The sequence below is a fragment of the Gobio gobio genome (genome assembly GCF_949357685.1).
Source record: "Gobio gobio genome assembly, chromosome: 25".
Lineage (NCBI taxonomy): Eukaryota > Metazoa > Chordata > Actinopteri > Cypriniformes > Gobionidae > Gobio > Gobio gobio.
In genome coordinates this window covers 9,626,432-9,644,357 of record NC_137121.1, presented here as the reverse complement: position 1 = coordinate 9,644,357, position 17,926 = coordinate 9,626,432, and the positions used below count along the sequence as shown (strand labels likewise).

Genomic DNA, 17,926 nt, shown 5'->3' with positions numbered 1-17,926 from the left:
ATCTATCTATCTATCTATCTATCTATCTATCTATCTATCTATCTCCGTCTGTTTATCCATCTGTCTCTATCTATCTATCTATCTATCTATTTATCTCCGTCTGTTTATCCATCTGTCTATCTGTCCGTCCTTCCATCCATCTATCTCTGTCCATCTGTCTATCCATCCATCTATCTGCCCGTCTATCTGTCTATCCATCTATCTATCTGCCCGTCCTTCTATCCATCTATCTCTGTCCATCTATCTATCTATCTATCTATCTGTCTGTCTGTCTGTCTGTCTGTCTGTCTGTCCGTCCGTCCGTCCATCTGTCTCCATCTGTATGTCCAACCATCCATCTATCTGTCTATCCATCCATCCATCCATCTATCTGTCTGTCTCCATCCGTCCTTCCATCCATCTGTCTGTCTCCGTCTGTCCATCCATCTATCTATCTGTCTCAGTCTATCTATCTATCTATCTATCTATCTATCTATCTATCTATCTATCTATCTATCTATCTATCTATCTATCTATCTATCTATCTATCTATCTATCTATCTATCTATCTATCTATCTATCTATCTATCTATCTATCTATCTATCTATCTCTGTCTTTTTATCCATTCATCTATCTATCAAGCTATCTATCTGTCCGTCCATCCATCCGTCTGTCCATCTATCTCCGTCCATCCGTCTATCTATCTATCTCATTTCCTGTTTGCAGTGTAGAAAGCTTCATAGGTCATCCCGTCCTCTAGAGCTTTAAACTCTATTAACTGTAATGGGATCCTTCACATTTGTTTGAATTGTCTTCGAGGGCTAGACAGCTTCGCTGATCATAACGTGCGCATTCTAATTCTGTCGTGCCGCATGGCCCGCTCTCAGTGTTTGGCATCTCGCTGTCTGGATTCAGGGTTTAAAACCGCCTCTTTGTCTGTGCATTTCCGTTCTGTTTTGGGAAATTCATATAAAAGCTTTCCCTGAGCATGACACCCGCTAAATCTGATCGCACAGTTCAGCATCACGTCCCTTCAAGGGTGGAACCGTCTGCTGCTTATCTGCATCTGCCACCCGCCGGAGTCTGACCGCGGGCCAGAATCTGTGTCTAATGAGCGGAGGAACTGTCTCTCTGCTCAACCGCTCTCAGCGGAGAATTACCTTCTCATTAACAACCGTTTTCACTGTATAGGGTTCTGGAGTTGATCTCAAGGGTCTTGATAGGTTCTTCAGATCAGGGTTTTGGTTTCTAGACACTTTAAAGCACCAGTATATGGTTTTCAAAAGAACTAAAAAACAAAAAGGTTAACACAGAAAGATGTTTGGGTTCCATTTTTATTACTGTTTTTGTTTGCAATACACACATCTGTGCGAGAAATGGACAGAGAGAGAGAAACAGATTGACGATTAAAGTAATGGATTGAGAAATGAAATCCCACAATGCACTGCACGGATGCATGTTCACTGCCTGACATGCGATGAAAGGTTCTGCTGTTCTAGACTGAAGGTTTCTTGGGATGCAGGGGCGGCGTTTTTCACAGTCTCCGCCTCATTCTCGTACGTAAACCCGCGTGCAAACCACGTCGTCGGCCCCAAAGATCTGAGAACGAGAGACAGGATGAAAGAAATGTGTTTGTTTTGCGGAGATGCTCAGTCCTGCAGTTAACCTCCATATGAACTAAAGACAATCAGAGCCGTCCGTAATCCCTAAATGAAGCCCGTTTATCTTATGGAAATGTGTCCTAGATTCGCAGCGGAATGCCAAAGACAATAAGCGCTGCATTCTGGGATTGTTGTTCTGCAGACGCCGAGCTCTGAATTCACTTAGCAAGGCGTGAGAAATGTCAAGCGGCCCGACTGTCAGATTTAAAACGAGCGGTTCTGATTTGGGTCAGACCTGCATTTGTTTTGGACAGTCCTTCACATTCCTGTGTTCGGCCTGAATAAGCGCCTGACACTCGCTCTCAGGGGTCAGCCGTCAGGAGCGCCCGTCCTGGAGCGGATTCACCACGCTCTTGTTTTATTGTTGAATTTGGATCAGTGCCCACGTTTTGGGTGTTTCTTCAACTGTCAGCACTCTCGGCCCTGTGGACTTTTAGAAAATACACTTTTCTCACACACTCGCAAGTTTATTGAGCTCGTCTTCCAATAATGTCCAAGAGTGGACAGGCATCACAGGAGAGACGTATCTTTTCTGGATGTCATGAACATTTTCACCCCGGCCGTCACACATAATGTATCATGTTTGAAAGCATTATGTGGTGGAAAATACATTTGAAACATTTTTGGTATAAAACAGACCCTTTTGTCTTGCTAAGGCTTGTTTCATAGAAAGCATTTTATGTGCTAAAATACTATGATAAATACATAATTTTTCAACAACAAAAAAAAATATTTTACACTTTCTGATTGGTCGTAGGTTTAAACACACACTACTATTTAATATTAAATATTGTTTTATTTTTGTGTTGTAAGTCTCTTATGCAAGGCTGCATTTATTTGATCAAACATACAGTGGAAACAGTAATATTATTACAATTTAAAATAATTGTGTTCTATTTGAATATATTTTAAGATGTAATTTATTCTGTGATCATTCCTCCAGTCTTCAGCGTCACATGATCCTTCAGAAATCATTGAAACATCATAATAACATTTATGATTATTATCAATGTTGAAAACAGTTGTGCTGATTAATATTTTTGTGGAAACCATGATACATTTTTTTCAGGATTTTTTTTTTTTTTTGTAACATTATTAACACATCTTTACTGTCACTTTTGATCAATTCAATGCATCCTTCCTCAATAAAATTAATTCCTTTAAAAAAAATTCAAACCTTTGAATTGTTGTTTATATGAATTAATATTATGTATGTATAAAACATTTTACTAATTTAAAATACTTTTAGAATGGATTTTCATTTAAGATTAAAAGTCTGGGAAACAATAAAATACTTTTATCTATCTATCTATCTATCTATCTATCTATCTATCTATCTATCTATCTGTCTGTCTGTCTGTCTGTCTGTCTGTCTGTCTGTCTGTCTGTCCATCAATCCATCTGTGTCCGTCCATCTATCTATCTATCTGTCTATCTATCCGTCCGTCCGTCCGTCCATCCATCTTTCTGTCTCTGTCTGTCCGTCCATCCATCTATCTATCTATCTGTGCATCAATCCATCTGTCTCCGTCCGTCTATCTATCTATCTATCTATCTATCTATCTATCTATCTATCTATCTATCTATCTATCTATCTATCTATCTATCTATCTATCTATCTATCTATCTATCTATCTATCTATCTATCTATCTATCTATCTATCTAGCTTTAAACTTTATTAACAATTAAAAATACTTTTAGAATGGATTTTCATTTAAGATGAAAAGTCTGGGAAACAATAAAATACTTTTATAAAAATTTGTTTACACAAATGGTTTTGTGGAATGCATTTGTTGAGCTTAACCATTCAACCCTGCTATAAGTTATTGTCCATCTGTCTCCATCTGTCCATCTATGCATGTGTTTATCTATCCGTCCATCCGTCCGTCCGTCTATCTATCTAATAGGTTTTTTCTAGAAAATAAATAAATTTTTACCAAATTTTGGTAACAGAATAGCAAACTCCATAGAGAATTAATGGAAAATAAAACTGCTCATATAAAATTTAGTTTGACCCAGAGGATGAAAATCCACATTTTCTGACGCACCTTTTTCTGACCATTTATTGAAAAAAATATTGCTTTAGGCCCTATTTTGAACCCTTTGGTGGCCAAAACTGTCTGTAAAGAGGGTGTCTCATGAGATAGAAGTGAGAAAAGCAGCCTGATTGATTTGCTCCATTAAACATCTCACACCACCGTCTCTCTCTCTCTCTCTCTCTCTCTCTCTCTCGCTGTCTTAATGTTAAGCTATATGGAAGCTACATAGGCCGTTTCCTGTCTGAAGTAATAAAATATGAACTCAGTGAGCTCTCGTAAGAACACTGTTCAATCATATTCAGCCATGTGGAGGCTGAAACATCATCCAAGCCCCTTCTGTCTCAACACAATCAGAAACTATCTCTTCCTTTACACTCTTTCGTTATGTCCAAGATAGTAGACAAATCTGTGAGAAATGTGTTTAACAAAGAGTTTCAGTCAGGATTTAGTCCCTTTTCTCTGTAACAAAGCTGATACTTATGGAGAAGTCTGTAGGAGAGCAGCATCTGAGCAACCCAGTGTTTGGTGTTGATGTGGTGTGTGTGTGTGTCTCTCACCAGGATCAGTTCGTCTCCGCGCAGCTCTCTACTCCAGAACGTAACCGGTCCGTCTCGATCCACCAGCGTCTGTTTGCAGTACATTTTATTCTCTGTCTCCCATGCGGCCAAACTCTGCAGACCAAAATTTTGTTGTTATTATCTGTACATTTGATATTAACTCATAATGCATCCAGTGATCTGTTTACCACTGCAATTAAATCATTAAGTCAAGAGTTTGAAACCTGATCGACTCATTCACACTGATGTTGTGAACCGGATCAACCGATTCATTTATTTGACTCAAAAGAATGATTTGTGAACTCAGACATACTTTTTTGTCATTTTGGAGCTTGACAGTCCCCCAGAAATTCTTTTTTTTTTTATAATTTTTTTTTTGTTGAGTAAATTATTCTTTTTATAGGTAAATTAAAATGTAATTACAGTTAGTAGGGACATTTGGTGACGTCCTCGATTAGAAAAACAATTCCTAAATAAACAGACTTTTTAAAGTTTTTAAATATATAATATACACCGATCAGGCATAACATTATGACAGGTGAAGTGAATAACACTGATTATCTCTTCATCACTGCTCCTGTTAGTGGGTGGGATATATTAGGCAGCAAGTGAACATTTTGTCCTCAAAGTTGATGTGTTAGAAGCAGGAAAAATGGGCAAGCGTAAGGATGTGAGCGAGTTTATCAAGGGCCAAATTGTGATGCCTAGAAGACTGGGTCAGAGCATCTCCAAAACTGCAGCTCTTGTGGGGTGTTCCCGGTCTGCAGTGGTCAGTGTCTATCAAAAGTGCTCCAAGGAAGGAACAGTGGTGAACCGGAGACAGGGTCATGGGCGGCCAAGGCTCAATGATGCACGTGGGGAGTGAAGGCTGGCCCGTGTGGTCTGATCAAACAGACGAGCTACTGGAGCTCAAATTGCTCAATAAGTTAATGCTGGTTCTGATAGAAAGGTGTCAGAATACACAGAGCATCACCGTTTGTTGTGTATGGGGCGGCACAGCCGCAGACCAGTCAGGGTGCCCATGCTGACCCCTGTCCACCGCCGAAAGAGCCAACAGTGGCACGTGAGCATCAGAACTGGACCACGGAGCAATGGAAGAAGGTGGCCTGGTCTGATGAATCATGAATAGAATTAACTGGTATGGTGTTGTATGGACTAGTATGGAAGGCCGCAGATAAATGAAAAATGTCAGAGAACTGCAGCAAAACGGCATCAGCAATCAGACTCTGTTCATATCTCCTCTCTCTCTGTCTGTCTCTCTCTCTCTCTCTCTCTGTCTCTCTCTCTGTCTCTCTCTCTCTCTCTCTCTCTCTCTCTGTCTCTCTTGCCTCAGGCACAGTCTTTAAACTAATTTATGCCGCTTGATCTAAAATCCCTTTAAAATGAGACAGTGTACAGCGTCCTGACACACTCATTCATCTCGCAGAGACTAACAAAAACTCTGACAGCAGGGACACACACACACACACATCTTCGGTTACAATCTATAATACACACCATGTATTAACCAGGACGCAGAGTAAATGAAGAAATCCACTCCTTTACCAAAGTAAAAGTTTAATAATGTGGCACTGAAAAACCCATAGTGATTGACCGCTAATCTGAATATTTGGGGCAGCACATCATCGTCAACATTTCCTCGTCTTTATGGCGGCTGTGGTGACTTTGGGATGTGGTGAGGATGAAATTTCAGTGTGGAAAAAGAGACACCCTCTTGCAATTTTATTTGTATTTAGCTCAACTTGAACAGCATTGTATGGAAGCTTGTTTTCTGCGACGGAATAAAACAATTTAAAAGATAATTGCAACTTTTTATCTCACAATTCTGACTTGTTTCTCACAATTGCGAGTTTATATCTCAATCACAATTGCACGTTTTTTGCACGTTGTGCATTTTTTCTCGCAATTGCCAGTTTATATCTTGCAATTCAGATTTTTTTCTCGCAATTACGAGTTAATAATTCTCAATTCTGACTTTATTGCGAGAAAAGCAGAATTACGAGAAATAGTCAGAATTGCGAGAAAAAAGTCATAATTGCGATATAAACTCACAATTGCGAGAAAAAAATCATAATTATGAGAAAGTCAATTGCGATATAAACTCACAATTCAGATTTTTTTTCTTGCAATTGCGAGTTTATAACTCTCAATTCTGACTTTATTTCTCACAATTCTATTTTTCTTGTAATTGCGAGTTTACATCTCAATCACAATTGTGAGAAAAGTCAGAATTGTGAGAAAAAAAGTCAGAATTACGAGAAATAGTCAGAATTGCGATATAAACTCACAAGTGCGAGAAAAAAGTCATAATTATGAGAAAGTCAATTGTGATATAAACTCACAATTGCAAGAAAAAAGTCAGAATTGCGAGAAAAAAGTCAAAATTCTGATATAAACTCACAATTGCGAGAAACAAGTCAGAATTATGAGAAAGTCAATTGTGATATAAACTCACAATTGCGAGAAAAAAAGTCAGAATTGCGAGAAAAAAAGTCAGAATTGCGAATATAAACTAAAAATTTTTATTTTTTTCTTGCAATTGCGAGTTTATAACTCTAAATTCTGACTTTATAACTCACAATTCTGACTTTTTCTTGTAATTGCGAGTTTACATCTCAATCACAATTGCGAGAAAAGTCAGAATTGCGGAAAAAAAAGTCAGAATTACGAGAAAGTCAGAATTGCGAAATAAACTCACAATTGCGAGAAAAAAATCATAATTATGAGAAAGTCAATTGCGATATAAACTCACAATTCAGATTTTTTTTTCTTGCAATTGCGAGTTTATAACTCTCAATTCTGACTTTATTTCTCACAATTCTATTTTTCTTGTAATTGCAAGTTTACATCTCAATCACAATTGTGAGAAAAGTCAGAATTGTGAGAAAAAAAGTCAGAATTACGAGAAATAGTCAGAATTGCGATATAAACTCACAAGTGCGAGAAAAAAGTCATAATTATGAGAAAGTAAATTGTGATATAAACTCACAATTGCAAGAAAAAAGTCAGAATTGCGAGAAAAAAGTCAAAATTCTGATATAAACTCACAATTGCGAGAAACAAGTCAGAATTATGAGAAAGTCAATTGTGATATAAACTCACAATTGCGAGAAAAAAAGTCAGAATTGCGAGAAAAAAAGTCAGAATTGCGAATATAAACTAAAATTTTTTATTTTTTTCTTGCAATTGCGAGTTTATAACTCTAAATTCTGACTTTATAACTTACAATTCTGACTTTTTCTTGTAATTGCGATCTCAATCACAATAGCGAGAAAAGTCAGAATTGCGGAAAAAAAAGTCAGAATTACGAGAAAGTCAGAATTGCGAAATAAACTCACAATTGTGAGAAAAAAAGTCATAATTATGAGAAAGTCAATTGTGATATAAACTCACAATTCAGACTTTTTTCTTGCAATTTCGAGTTTATATCTCGCAATTCTGACTTCATTTCTCTGAAAATTGTGAGATAAAATCATGGCTTTAATTTGTTGGAAATGCACATGCTGATCAAATGTAGCCTTTGAATGCACTGTAAGTGGCTTTAGATAAGCATCTGCCAAATGCATGTGGGCAACTAAATCATAAAATCCCTCCCCTGAAATGAATCAGAGCACAAGCACAACACAAACTAAACATCCCTTCGTCCCCCTCTCTCTCTCTCTCTCTCTCTCTCTCTCTCTCTCTCTCTCTCTCTCTCTTTCTTTCTCTCTCTCAGTTTAACGTGCTTTATGGCATGACAAATAACTGTACCTTTGCATAGCCAACGCATCAGCATCATAGACAGGATCTAAACAATAAAGTAACAAAGTAAAAAATTAAGAAAATATGCAAGTTAAAATGAAGGAAAATAACAGTCTTTCTCTCGATCCAAGAGCCAAAAGCTCCAGGAGGTGATTAGCTTGGCCACCCATCTTTTCTCTCCGTCTCCCTCAGTGACGATCATTCAGTCTCAGCCTTCTGCCCTGTGGCAGGTGAGCGGTCTGTCTCTATAGCAACCCTCCTGGCCAAGGGCTGAGTTATTCGAGTAACGGCTCGGCCCCTCACCTCAGCGACAACAAGACTACTGACGTAATGCCTAAATGTCTTATTTTATAAAATGGCGTCAATAGCAATATAATAAAGTTCAATCATTTCAATTCATTATGACAACAAATGATTATTGGCCACTATTTACTCATTGTTTTGCGTAATGTGTGTATTTATGTGGGCAGAAAAAGGTCTTTTATTTTTTATTTGGTTCTTAACTTTATCGAAAATGTAAAATACATTTTGGTTATACTTTTTTTAAGGTGATGTAGTTGCATTGTACTAACACAAGTAAGAACTGAGTAATATTAATAAACTACATGTACTTACTATAGAGTTACGGTTTGGTTAAGTTACTTGTAATTATGCATAATTTACAGTTATTACTATAGTAAGTACATGTAGTCTAGTAATGTGTAAGCACGTCACAAAATAAAGTGTTACCTAAATTTTTAATTTTGAGCTTGAATTTAAATGTATGAAAAATGTATAGAAATGTTTGTTTGTGTGTGAATGGCTAGGGAATGAGACCCACGCTACATCCCAAATCGAATACTTCCCTACTATATAATAGGCGTAAAACAGTACGGCAAAAGATTAGTATGTCCGAATACATAGAAAAACAATAGGTGAAAAATTCCTGGATGACCTACTACTTTCGGCGAGATTCTGAAGTCTGCATATGATGGACACTTTACTGTCCCATGAGGCCACGGGAGAGGATTTATGAATGGAAGTGACGCCAGACGGGATTTAAACTTTGTCGGCTGAAGACCAAGTTGGGTTTGAAGATGTAAAACGCACCAAGCACAATGTTCTCTCTCCATTCCTAATTTCTAACACACACTCATAGTGTTCGGCTGGTCTTGCGGCTGTCAGAGCAGAAACAAAAGCTTCATGTTCATTTGTAAATTGCGCGAGCTTATTTAGTCCATTAGATCTGAAAAAACACAGACATTTACTCGCCCACAGACCCTCCCTCAAATAAATCAGGACAGAAGTGGCTGAAAGTGGACAAAAGAGACGGATTAAAACACCAGGTGTAAACGGGAATGTGTCTCGCTCGTCTACTTGTGAACCGATCGACCAAAATACATCTTAATACCAGGAGTAAACAGGACCTGTCATACTAAATTGAAATTATGACAAAGTCCAAATTATGGGATCAAGTCAACATTGTGACACAAAGTCATAATTATGTTGTCAGTTTTTACTTTTAAATCATAATTTCAATTTAGTATATCATAATTTTGATTAGTATGTCATAATTTTGACTTAGTATATCATAATTGTGACTTAGTATATCATAATTTTGATTAGTATGTCATAATTTTGATTAGTATGTCATAATTTTGACTTAGTATGTCAATTCTGATTTGTATGTCATAATTTAGATTAGTATATCATAATTTTGACTTAGTATGTCATAATTTTGACTTAGTATGTCATAATTTAGATTAGTATATCATAATTTTGATTAGTATATCATAATTTTGATTAGTATGTCATAATTTTGATTAGTATGTCATAATTTTGATTTAGTATGTCATAATTTTGATTTTGATTAGTATGTCATAATTTTGATTTAGTATGTCATAATTTTGATTTAGTATGTCATAATTTTGACTTAGTATATCATAATTTTGATTTAGTATATCATAATTTTGACTTAGTATGTCATAATTTTGACTTAGTATATCATAATTTTGATTAGTATATCATAATTTTGATTAGTATGTCATAATTTTGACTTAGTATGTCATAATTTTGACTTAGTATATCATAATTTTGATTTAGTATATCATAATTTTGATTAGTATATCATAATTTTGATTATGTCATAATTTTGACTTAGTATATCATAATTTTGACTTAGTATGTCATAATTTTGATTAGTATGTCATAATTTTGATTAGTATGTCATCATTTTAACTTAGTATGTCATAATTTTGATTGTCATAATTTTGATTAGTATGTCATAATTTTGATTATTATGTCATAATTTTGACTTAATATATCATAATTTTGACTTAGTATGTCATATGTAGCAGCTACTTACACCGTGGAAATAGCATATTTTCTTAGCGATAATTGCTATTAAGTGCAAACAGCTGTAGATGCTATTTATATTTTATTTTGACAGATACATACTAGTTGCACCTCAGTATTGTTGTACATTAACAGGATACAATAATAACAGTGTAAATTATTATATTTATTAAAAATATTAAATGGATAATGCCTTAATGGGACAATAAAAGCCCTCCGTACACCCCTAACCCTACCCAATAATAAATTCAATTATTATTAAACAATTTGTTAGGCGCTTTATTTCTACTTTTAGAACATTTTCTTAATTTTTACTGAAAGTAAATGCCTTTCCGGTGTGAGAAGGGAGAAGAGCGAGCTTGGCAAAAGGCGGATTTAAACCCAGGTCGATCGCATCAACCTAGATTCTTGAGCCTTACACTCTACTGACTACACCATCGAAGACGTTACAACACATGCGTCTTTTTTTAATCTTGTTTCGCCCAACCCGGCATTATTAGGTTGAGCTAGTGCGAATAGCACTTGCCAACAAGGCACGCTATTTGCACTTGGTGTAAATAGACACTGGCTGAAATGGGCTTCCATAGTACTCCTGTTTTTTTTTATCATGATGGAGACTTTACATTGACTTCTATTGTTCGACACTGAGCTAATTATATTTTCTATAGCCTAGCCCCTTATTTTGTCCTGTTATTACACTCTTAAGATAATAAATATTCCAGAAAGGGTGTTTTCCCAGCAATCCCATAAGGACCATTTTGAGTTTCCCTTTCAGTGAACAGTCACTTAAAAGAACCATTTGAAAGCGATGCAAATAAATAACCTTTATTTTTAAGAGTGTAAGCTATTTTCATATTGGGCTTCATCCACGATGGTCCAGCCCTTCCCAGTTTTTAGGGAACATTTTCAGCTATTTTGCAGCCGAAAGTATAGGTAGGTCAGAAAGACACGCGTGTATAAATACAGAACACACACTTGTAAGATGTCTCTGCTCACATAATGCTTGAGACAGACAGTTACGTGACTCCCAAATAATCCCCCTCCCACTGCTGTCTGTTCCAGAACAAAATGAGGTCAAATCCTTGTCTATTCGGCCGTCTTTTCGCTACATCTCTCTAACAACAAAGCCATTTCCATGACAGAGGATTCTCAAAGTTAAGACTTGCTTGGGGATTAATCACTCTGATTATTCCACATCCTTTGATTCAATATTGTTCTTTATAAGACTGACCAACTTAAAATTGGACCTTGTGATATGCCTACATCGACAGAATTTCTGGGAATTACATTTGACATTTTTACATCCAATTTGCCCTTGTCTAGAATGATTTTTGGGTATACTCTCATGTACAAAAACAGCCCATAGTTGTTGAAACTCGCTCTCTGCTGAGCTTTGCAGTCTGAAACCATCAGGTTTAGATTTCTCACACTTTGATGACGCCATCATTTTGCTCGGCGATGCGACATTGTAAAGGTCAGTGAAATAAAATATAAGGTCTTCATAAGGTTTTTATGGGCGAGCTTCTAGATTTTATTGTGTAGAATGGCTTTTGTTGATCTGTTCGGGTTACAGGGTGGAGTTAAAACAGCACCTCTGCAAAACATCTGAAGACGCGATTAAGACGATATAGAGGCATTAAGATTCATCTGAAGGGAAATTAGAGTAGATGGACAAACTCATGCTGAGGAAATTGATGCTCACATTAGTGGCTAATTTGTCCTGATGGATGCGAGGTGAACTAATGTAAATCTGCATAAACGTGGCTGTGCGTCTGTCATCTGAAATCAGAGTCCGAGATGCCCAGAGGAGTTATCCGAAAAACAGCGGTGTCCGTTACCAGCGTTTAGGAGCTTGCTGAGCTCAACAGTGGTAGATTTTTTTCTCAGAAGTGTTCTTTACCCGTTCATTTTCTCTATAGCCGTTTCAGAAAATTCTTAATTGAAGAATTTGAAAACTCTGAGGTGAATCACAGTGTTGCAACATTGGATTTTAAGCGTATATTTTTTTACGTATTATGTTTTATTCGCACCACAAAACCATAGACTGTAATAAAAATATGGATATATTGTCCGTGACGTCACCTGTAGGTTTCTGAAGAGCATTTTTGAAGCCTAAAGTCGGCCGTTGCCATCTTGTCAGCGCGTCACTAACAGAAAATGGGCAAAGAGGCGGGACGTGGGTGGAGCTGAGGTGACGCAATGACTAACAGAAAGCAGACAAACGGCAATCCACCTGTCACTCAAAGTGGCCACGCCCTTTATTTTGCAGAACTTTAAGGCTTAATATAATTTAAACGGATGTGTTATAAAAAATGTCACCCCCCTCACAGTTGTCATGAAGGGCAAAATTAGCCGTATCAACCAAAACCACAATTTTTACCAGACTGTAAACGTGTTCTTCTGCTGTAAAGTTTGCCATTTTAACATGGGGCTCAATGAGATTCTGCTCCTTCTGGAGCCTGTCTCTAGTGGCCAGTCGATTATTGCAGTTTAAGTCACTTCCGTATGGCTTCAAGAGAAACTGGAGGAGGTTGCCGCTTGCATAAAACACAGCAGTAGCTAGCCAGGTGGATAAGCCGGTTTGTGATTGGTCCCCACAAATTTGTAACAGAAGCAGGATAGAAACATGTACAGGTTTCCAGCCTGAGCTGCAGGGCGAAATCAAATTGTCGGCAGATAAGGCTGGGTTTACCCGGTCTAATTTTAACCATCACTAACTAATGCTATAGCAATTAGCCAATCCAGTGTCAGTAACCATGTAAAACCTAAGAAGCTAAGTTAGAAAAAAATATGGCTTATATATATATATATATATGTATAAAATGTTAAAATATTTATAATAGTTTACAAATACATGTAAACAAGTTTTTAAAAAACTGGTTAAAAACGAAATACAGACTAGAAAACATAATATATGCATAACAGTTATATATACATTTATTTATTAATAAAATAAATGTACATATAAATATATTGTATAGATGGATGGATGGATGGATGGATGGATGGATGGATGGATGGATGGATGGATGGATTGATGGATGGATAGACGAATGGACGGATGGACGAATGGATGGATTGATGGATGGATGGATGGATGGATAGATGGATGGACGAATGGATGGATGGACGAATGGATGGACGGATGGATGGATGGATGGACGAATGGATGGATGGATGGATGGATGGATGGATGGACGGATGGATGGATGGACGAATGGATGGATGGATGGATGGACGGATGGATGGATGGATGGATGGATGGATGGATGGATGGATGGATGGATGGACGGACGGATGGATGGACGAATGGATGGATGGATGGATGGATGGATGGATGGACGAATGGATGGATGGACGAATGGATGGATGGACGAATGGATGGATTGACGAATGGATGGATTGACGAATGGATGGATTGATGGATGGATGGATGGATGGATGGATGGATGGATGGACGAATGGATGGATGGACGAATGGATGGACGGATGGATGGATGGATGGACGAATGGATGGATGGACGAATGGATGGATGGATGGATGGATGGATGGATGGATGGATGGATGGATGGATGGATGGATGGATGGATGGACGGATGGATGGATGGACGAATGGATGGATGGATGGATGGACGGATGGATGGATGGATGGATGGATGGACGGATGGATGGATGGACGAATGGATGGATGGATGGATGGATGGATGGATGGATGGATGGACGAATGGATGGATGGACGAATGGATGGATGGACGAATGGATGGATTGACGAATGGATGGATTGATGGATGGATGGATGGATGGATGGATGGATGGATGGATGGATGGATGGATGGATGGATGGATGGATGGACGAATGGATGGATGGACGAATGGATGGATTGATGGATGGATGGATGGATGGATGGATGGATGGATGGACGGATGGATGGATGGATGGACGGACAGACAAACAGACACAGGATAGTAGGGATACATGATATATCGGCCGATATATGTTAATTTTTGATGTTATCGTTCCAATAAGAAAATTTGGACCGATATATTAAGCCGATAAATAATGTATTATTTTCTTCAGCTGAGACACTTCAGATACTGTTCGCCATAATGGTTCTGATTTGTTTGAAATATGATTGACATCATTATAATTGTGTGCTTGGGACTTGGCTTTTATTGGTGAGACTTGGTTTTTATAATCAGGCTCTCAAAAATTATAAAAAAATGTGGATTTAGATTTATCGCCCAATATATCGGCTTTCAAATATAAAGAATTTGCGGTTATGGTATCGGCCAAAATGTTCATGACGGTGCATCCCTAATATATAGACGGACGGACGGACAGATGTGGCATTTCATTTTTACTTCTCTCTAGTGTTGAGCTTCATCCAGCTGTAATTCTGTCCTATAGTTATGGGATGCCGGTTGTTTATGTGTTCCCGGGGCTCTGGGTGGCTTTAGGGGCTTAACTGGCAGTCGTGAAGCTCAGCGGGTCAGTGTCTCGTTTCTCTATCCGCACACGCCGCTGATGTCAGCCATTGGTGTGTGACTCACCTTGCATTTCCTGCCGTCCACCGTCTCCTCGTCAAACTCCTCTCCGATGCGGAAGTTGATTTCAGTGGTGCGCACAGAGGTGGAGGTCTTGATGTAGAACTGCTCTCCGTCCTGTCGGATCTCCACGTGCGGTTTGGCTGCGGCTGCGCCGGCCACTTTCCGGAGCATGGCGTTCACACCTGGGTTGCATAGAGTAAAATAATAATGCATTTTAAGGTGGTTAAATGACCTAAATTAAATGGCCAACATGCAATTATAAACAATACACAACACAGTTACATATGCATATTACATAAAAAAGTATTTTCCCATCACTGGTTAAGTGCATACTTAAAATATGCAGATTGTAAAGTTGGAAGGAATGAGAAAGCTTCTGTTGTTTTAGCCTCGATTCTAATTGAACATAATTCCAGGCTTGCTGTTCTCTTAAATTATAACGTCCTCAGAAGAGTTTGTTTCAGTTCTCTGCCATGCAAAACTCCACAAAATGCTGGAGGATCCCTCAGGATGAATCTGAGGAATTCTGGGAGTGTTTGAATAGTTTTTCGCTCTGGTTTGGACCGAAGCACGGTAGTTCCAGAAAGACGTGAGCGGGTGAGCGAGTTCAACTTCTTCTCATTCTGGGTGTTCCTCAGCTCGTCCTGGTACCCACCTCAGAGAGATTCAGCCTTGGTGGCTTAAAACCAGCAACATCTGTGAGAATTTACCACATTAACAGCAGTTTGCAACAAAAAAAACACTCTTATGCAGCTTTATGCTAAATCAAATCCATGCACATACTCATAAAATAGTGTGACGGCTCAATAAAGCCAATTTTAAACCTGCAAATTGGTAAGAAGATTATTTTTAATATCTCATAGACTGCATTTGCTCTCCTAGGGAGAAAAAAAAAGACTTTTTGCTTAAGAAAATCATGCATTTGTCTCATAGAGATCCAAGTCTGCAATCAAAAGTCAGAGATCTCAATAAGACCAAAATCTGAGCTGCGGTTTTCATTTTTCTCTATACTTTTACCGTGTGATTTTTTATTATTATTTGTGACAATTTTTTGACACAGTGTTTTTGTTAACTAAAACAAAAACAATTAAAAATATTTTTTTGTTCAATTAAATAAAGCTGAAATAAAGTACAATATAAATATTTTTGTTATATATTATTATAATATAAATATTAATTATAACCTTTTAACAAATGCTAATGTAATTTTGAAATATTGCCTTGGAAACTAACTGAAATTAAATAAGTTGATGTACTAAAAAAATGAACTCAAATTGAAATAAAATAAAGCTAAATATAAATATAAAAAACAATAATAGCATAAAATATACAATAAAAGCACATTCAAAATATTAATAAATATAACAATAATTTTTTTTTTTACTTTTTGCGCATGTGTCTCTCTACAATGTCTCATGTTACCAAATTATGAAATCAAAAGTCAGAAAATCTCAATAAAACCAAATTATCTAAGCTACGTTTTTCATTTTTCTCTATATTTTTACTGTATATGAATGATTTTTTATTTTACTCTTTTTTGATACAGTGCTGTATTGTGAACTAAAACTAAATCTATTAAAAAAATCTATTTTGTTAGATGAAATAGAGCTGAAATTAAATTCAAAATAACTATTTTGTCATATATTAATTTTATTATATAAATATTTATTATAAACTTTTAAAAAATATTAACGCAAATGAGGAAAAAATGCCTTTAGTTGAAATGCTAATTTTTTTTTACTCAAACTGAAATAAAATAAAGCTAAATAGAAATATAAAAAAAACAATAAAAGCATAAAATATACAATAAAAGCTCATTCAAAATATTATAAATATTATACTAATATATATATATTTTTTTTACTTTTTGCGCATTTGTCGCTCTACATTCTCATGTAATCAAATTATGCAATCAAAAGTCAGGAAATCTCAATAAAACCAAATGATCTGAGCTACGTTTTTCATTTTTCTCTATATTTTTACTGTATATGAATTTTTTTTTAATTTGTGACTCTTTTTTGATAAAGCGTTCTATTTCTAACTAAAACTAAATCTATTAAAAATCCATTTTGTTAAATGAAATAGAGCTGAAATTAAATACAATATAAATATTTTGTCATATATTATAAATATTCAACTTTTAAAAACATTTAGAAAAAACGCAAAAAAATTGCCTTTAGTTGAAATACTAAAACAATTTACTCAAACGGAAATAAAATAAAGCTGAATAGAAATATAAAAAAACAATAAAAGCATCAAATAAACAATAAAAGCGCATTCAAAGTATTAATAAATATTATAATAATATATTTTAAAATGGTTTCTGTTTTGAGACCAAGTTGAAACTTCAATGACCACCATTAAATGTCCTGAGCTTTGAAAAAGCCATACAATTGTTCCTGTAGCTCAACCGGTGCAAAATGTTCGCAACGCCACCACAACGGGTTTGATTCCAAGGGAACACACATATCAAACATCCCTTAAAGCCTCTGCCAAATGCATAAATGTCAAGTTTGTGACTGTCACGCCCAGAGTTTTTCTCCAGACTGCCTGATTCCTCTCTGATGTTTCTTTCCAAAGCTTCCTCTCTCACAGTGAAACAAATCCCTGAAGTGAATATCCCAAACACAAAGCCCTCAGTTAACTTTAACAACCATGTGACCCACTTTAACCACGTCGCCCATCGAGATAAATGTGAATAATCAGCCCTCTCGCATTCTAGTGTTTGATAACATCTCCTCGAGAGCCGAATCTAGTCTGAAACATGTCTCCATCCTCTCCGAGATGTCCTAACGGGAACGCCTGGAGGGGAGATGACAAGCCGATATGATGCTCAGCTAAAGAGATGAAATGTAATATTACCAAGAGCTTTCAGAAGTTCATCGAAATTCTCACTGCTCTTCATTTTCCAGGTGCCGGCAAAGTTGGGAGGCATTTTTGAGCTTCAGATTGTCCTGCTCTGTCTTCTCCTCTGGTCCCTCGCTACACTTGTTCTCCTTTTCTACTCTCTTTGTGATCGTCCGTTGCCTTTCTGTCTTATGTTCTCACTCACCCTGTCCCTCCC

At 36.8% G+C, this 17,926-nt stretch overlaps 1 protein-coding gene across 1 annotated transcript; it reads right to left on the bottom strand.

Moving 5' to 3' along the window:
* Window positions 1–1,296: 1,296 nt before the first annotated feature.
* On the bottom strand, window positions 1,297–17,926 carry crabp1a (cellular retinoic acid binding protein 1a). Its single transcript, XM_079809333.1, has 4 exons — window positions 17,725–17,926; window positions 14,866–15,044; window positions 4,239–4,352; window positions 1,297–1,579 (listed from the first exon to the last, which is right to left on the bottom strand). Exons 1-4 carry the CDS (start codon window positions 17,795–17,797, stop codon window positions 1,529–1,531), a joined length of 417 nt encoding a protein of 138 aa, XP_079665459.1. The 5' UTR covers window positions 17,798–17,926; the 3' UTR covers window positions 1,297–1,528.

Bases quoted from the DNA above. Each gene is read 5' to 3' on its own strand.
- crabp1a (XM_079809333.1), bottom strand. From the start codon at position 17,797: ATGCCTCCCAACTTTGCCGGCACCTGGAAAATGAAGAGCAGTGAGAAT. The intron at 4,353-14,865 runs GTGAGTCACACA...TTTGGTCTGCAG, and splicing joins TGGACGGCAGGAAATGCAAG to AGTTTGGCCGCATGGGAGAC. The intron at 1,580-4,238 runs GTGAGAGACACA...TCTCGTTCTCAG, and splicing joins GCGGAGACGAACTGATCCTG to ATCTTTGGGGCCGACGACGT.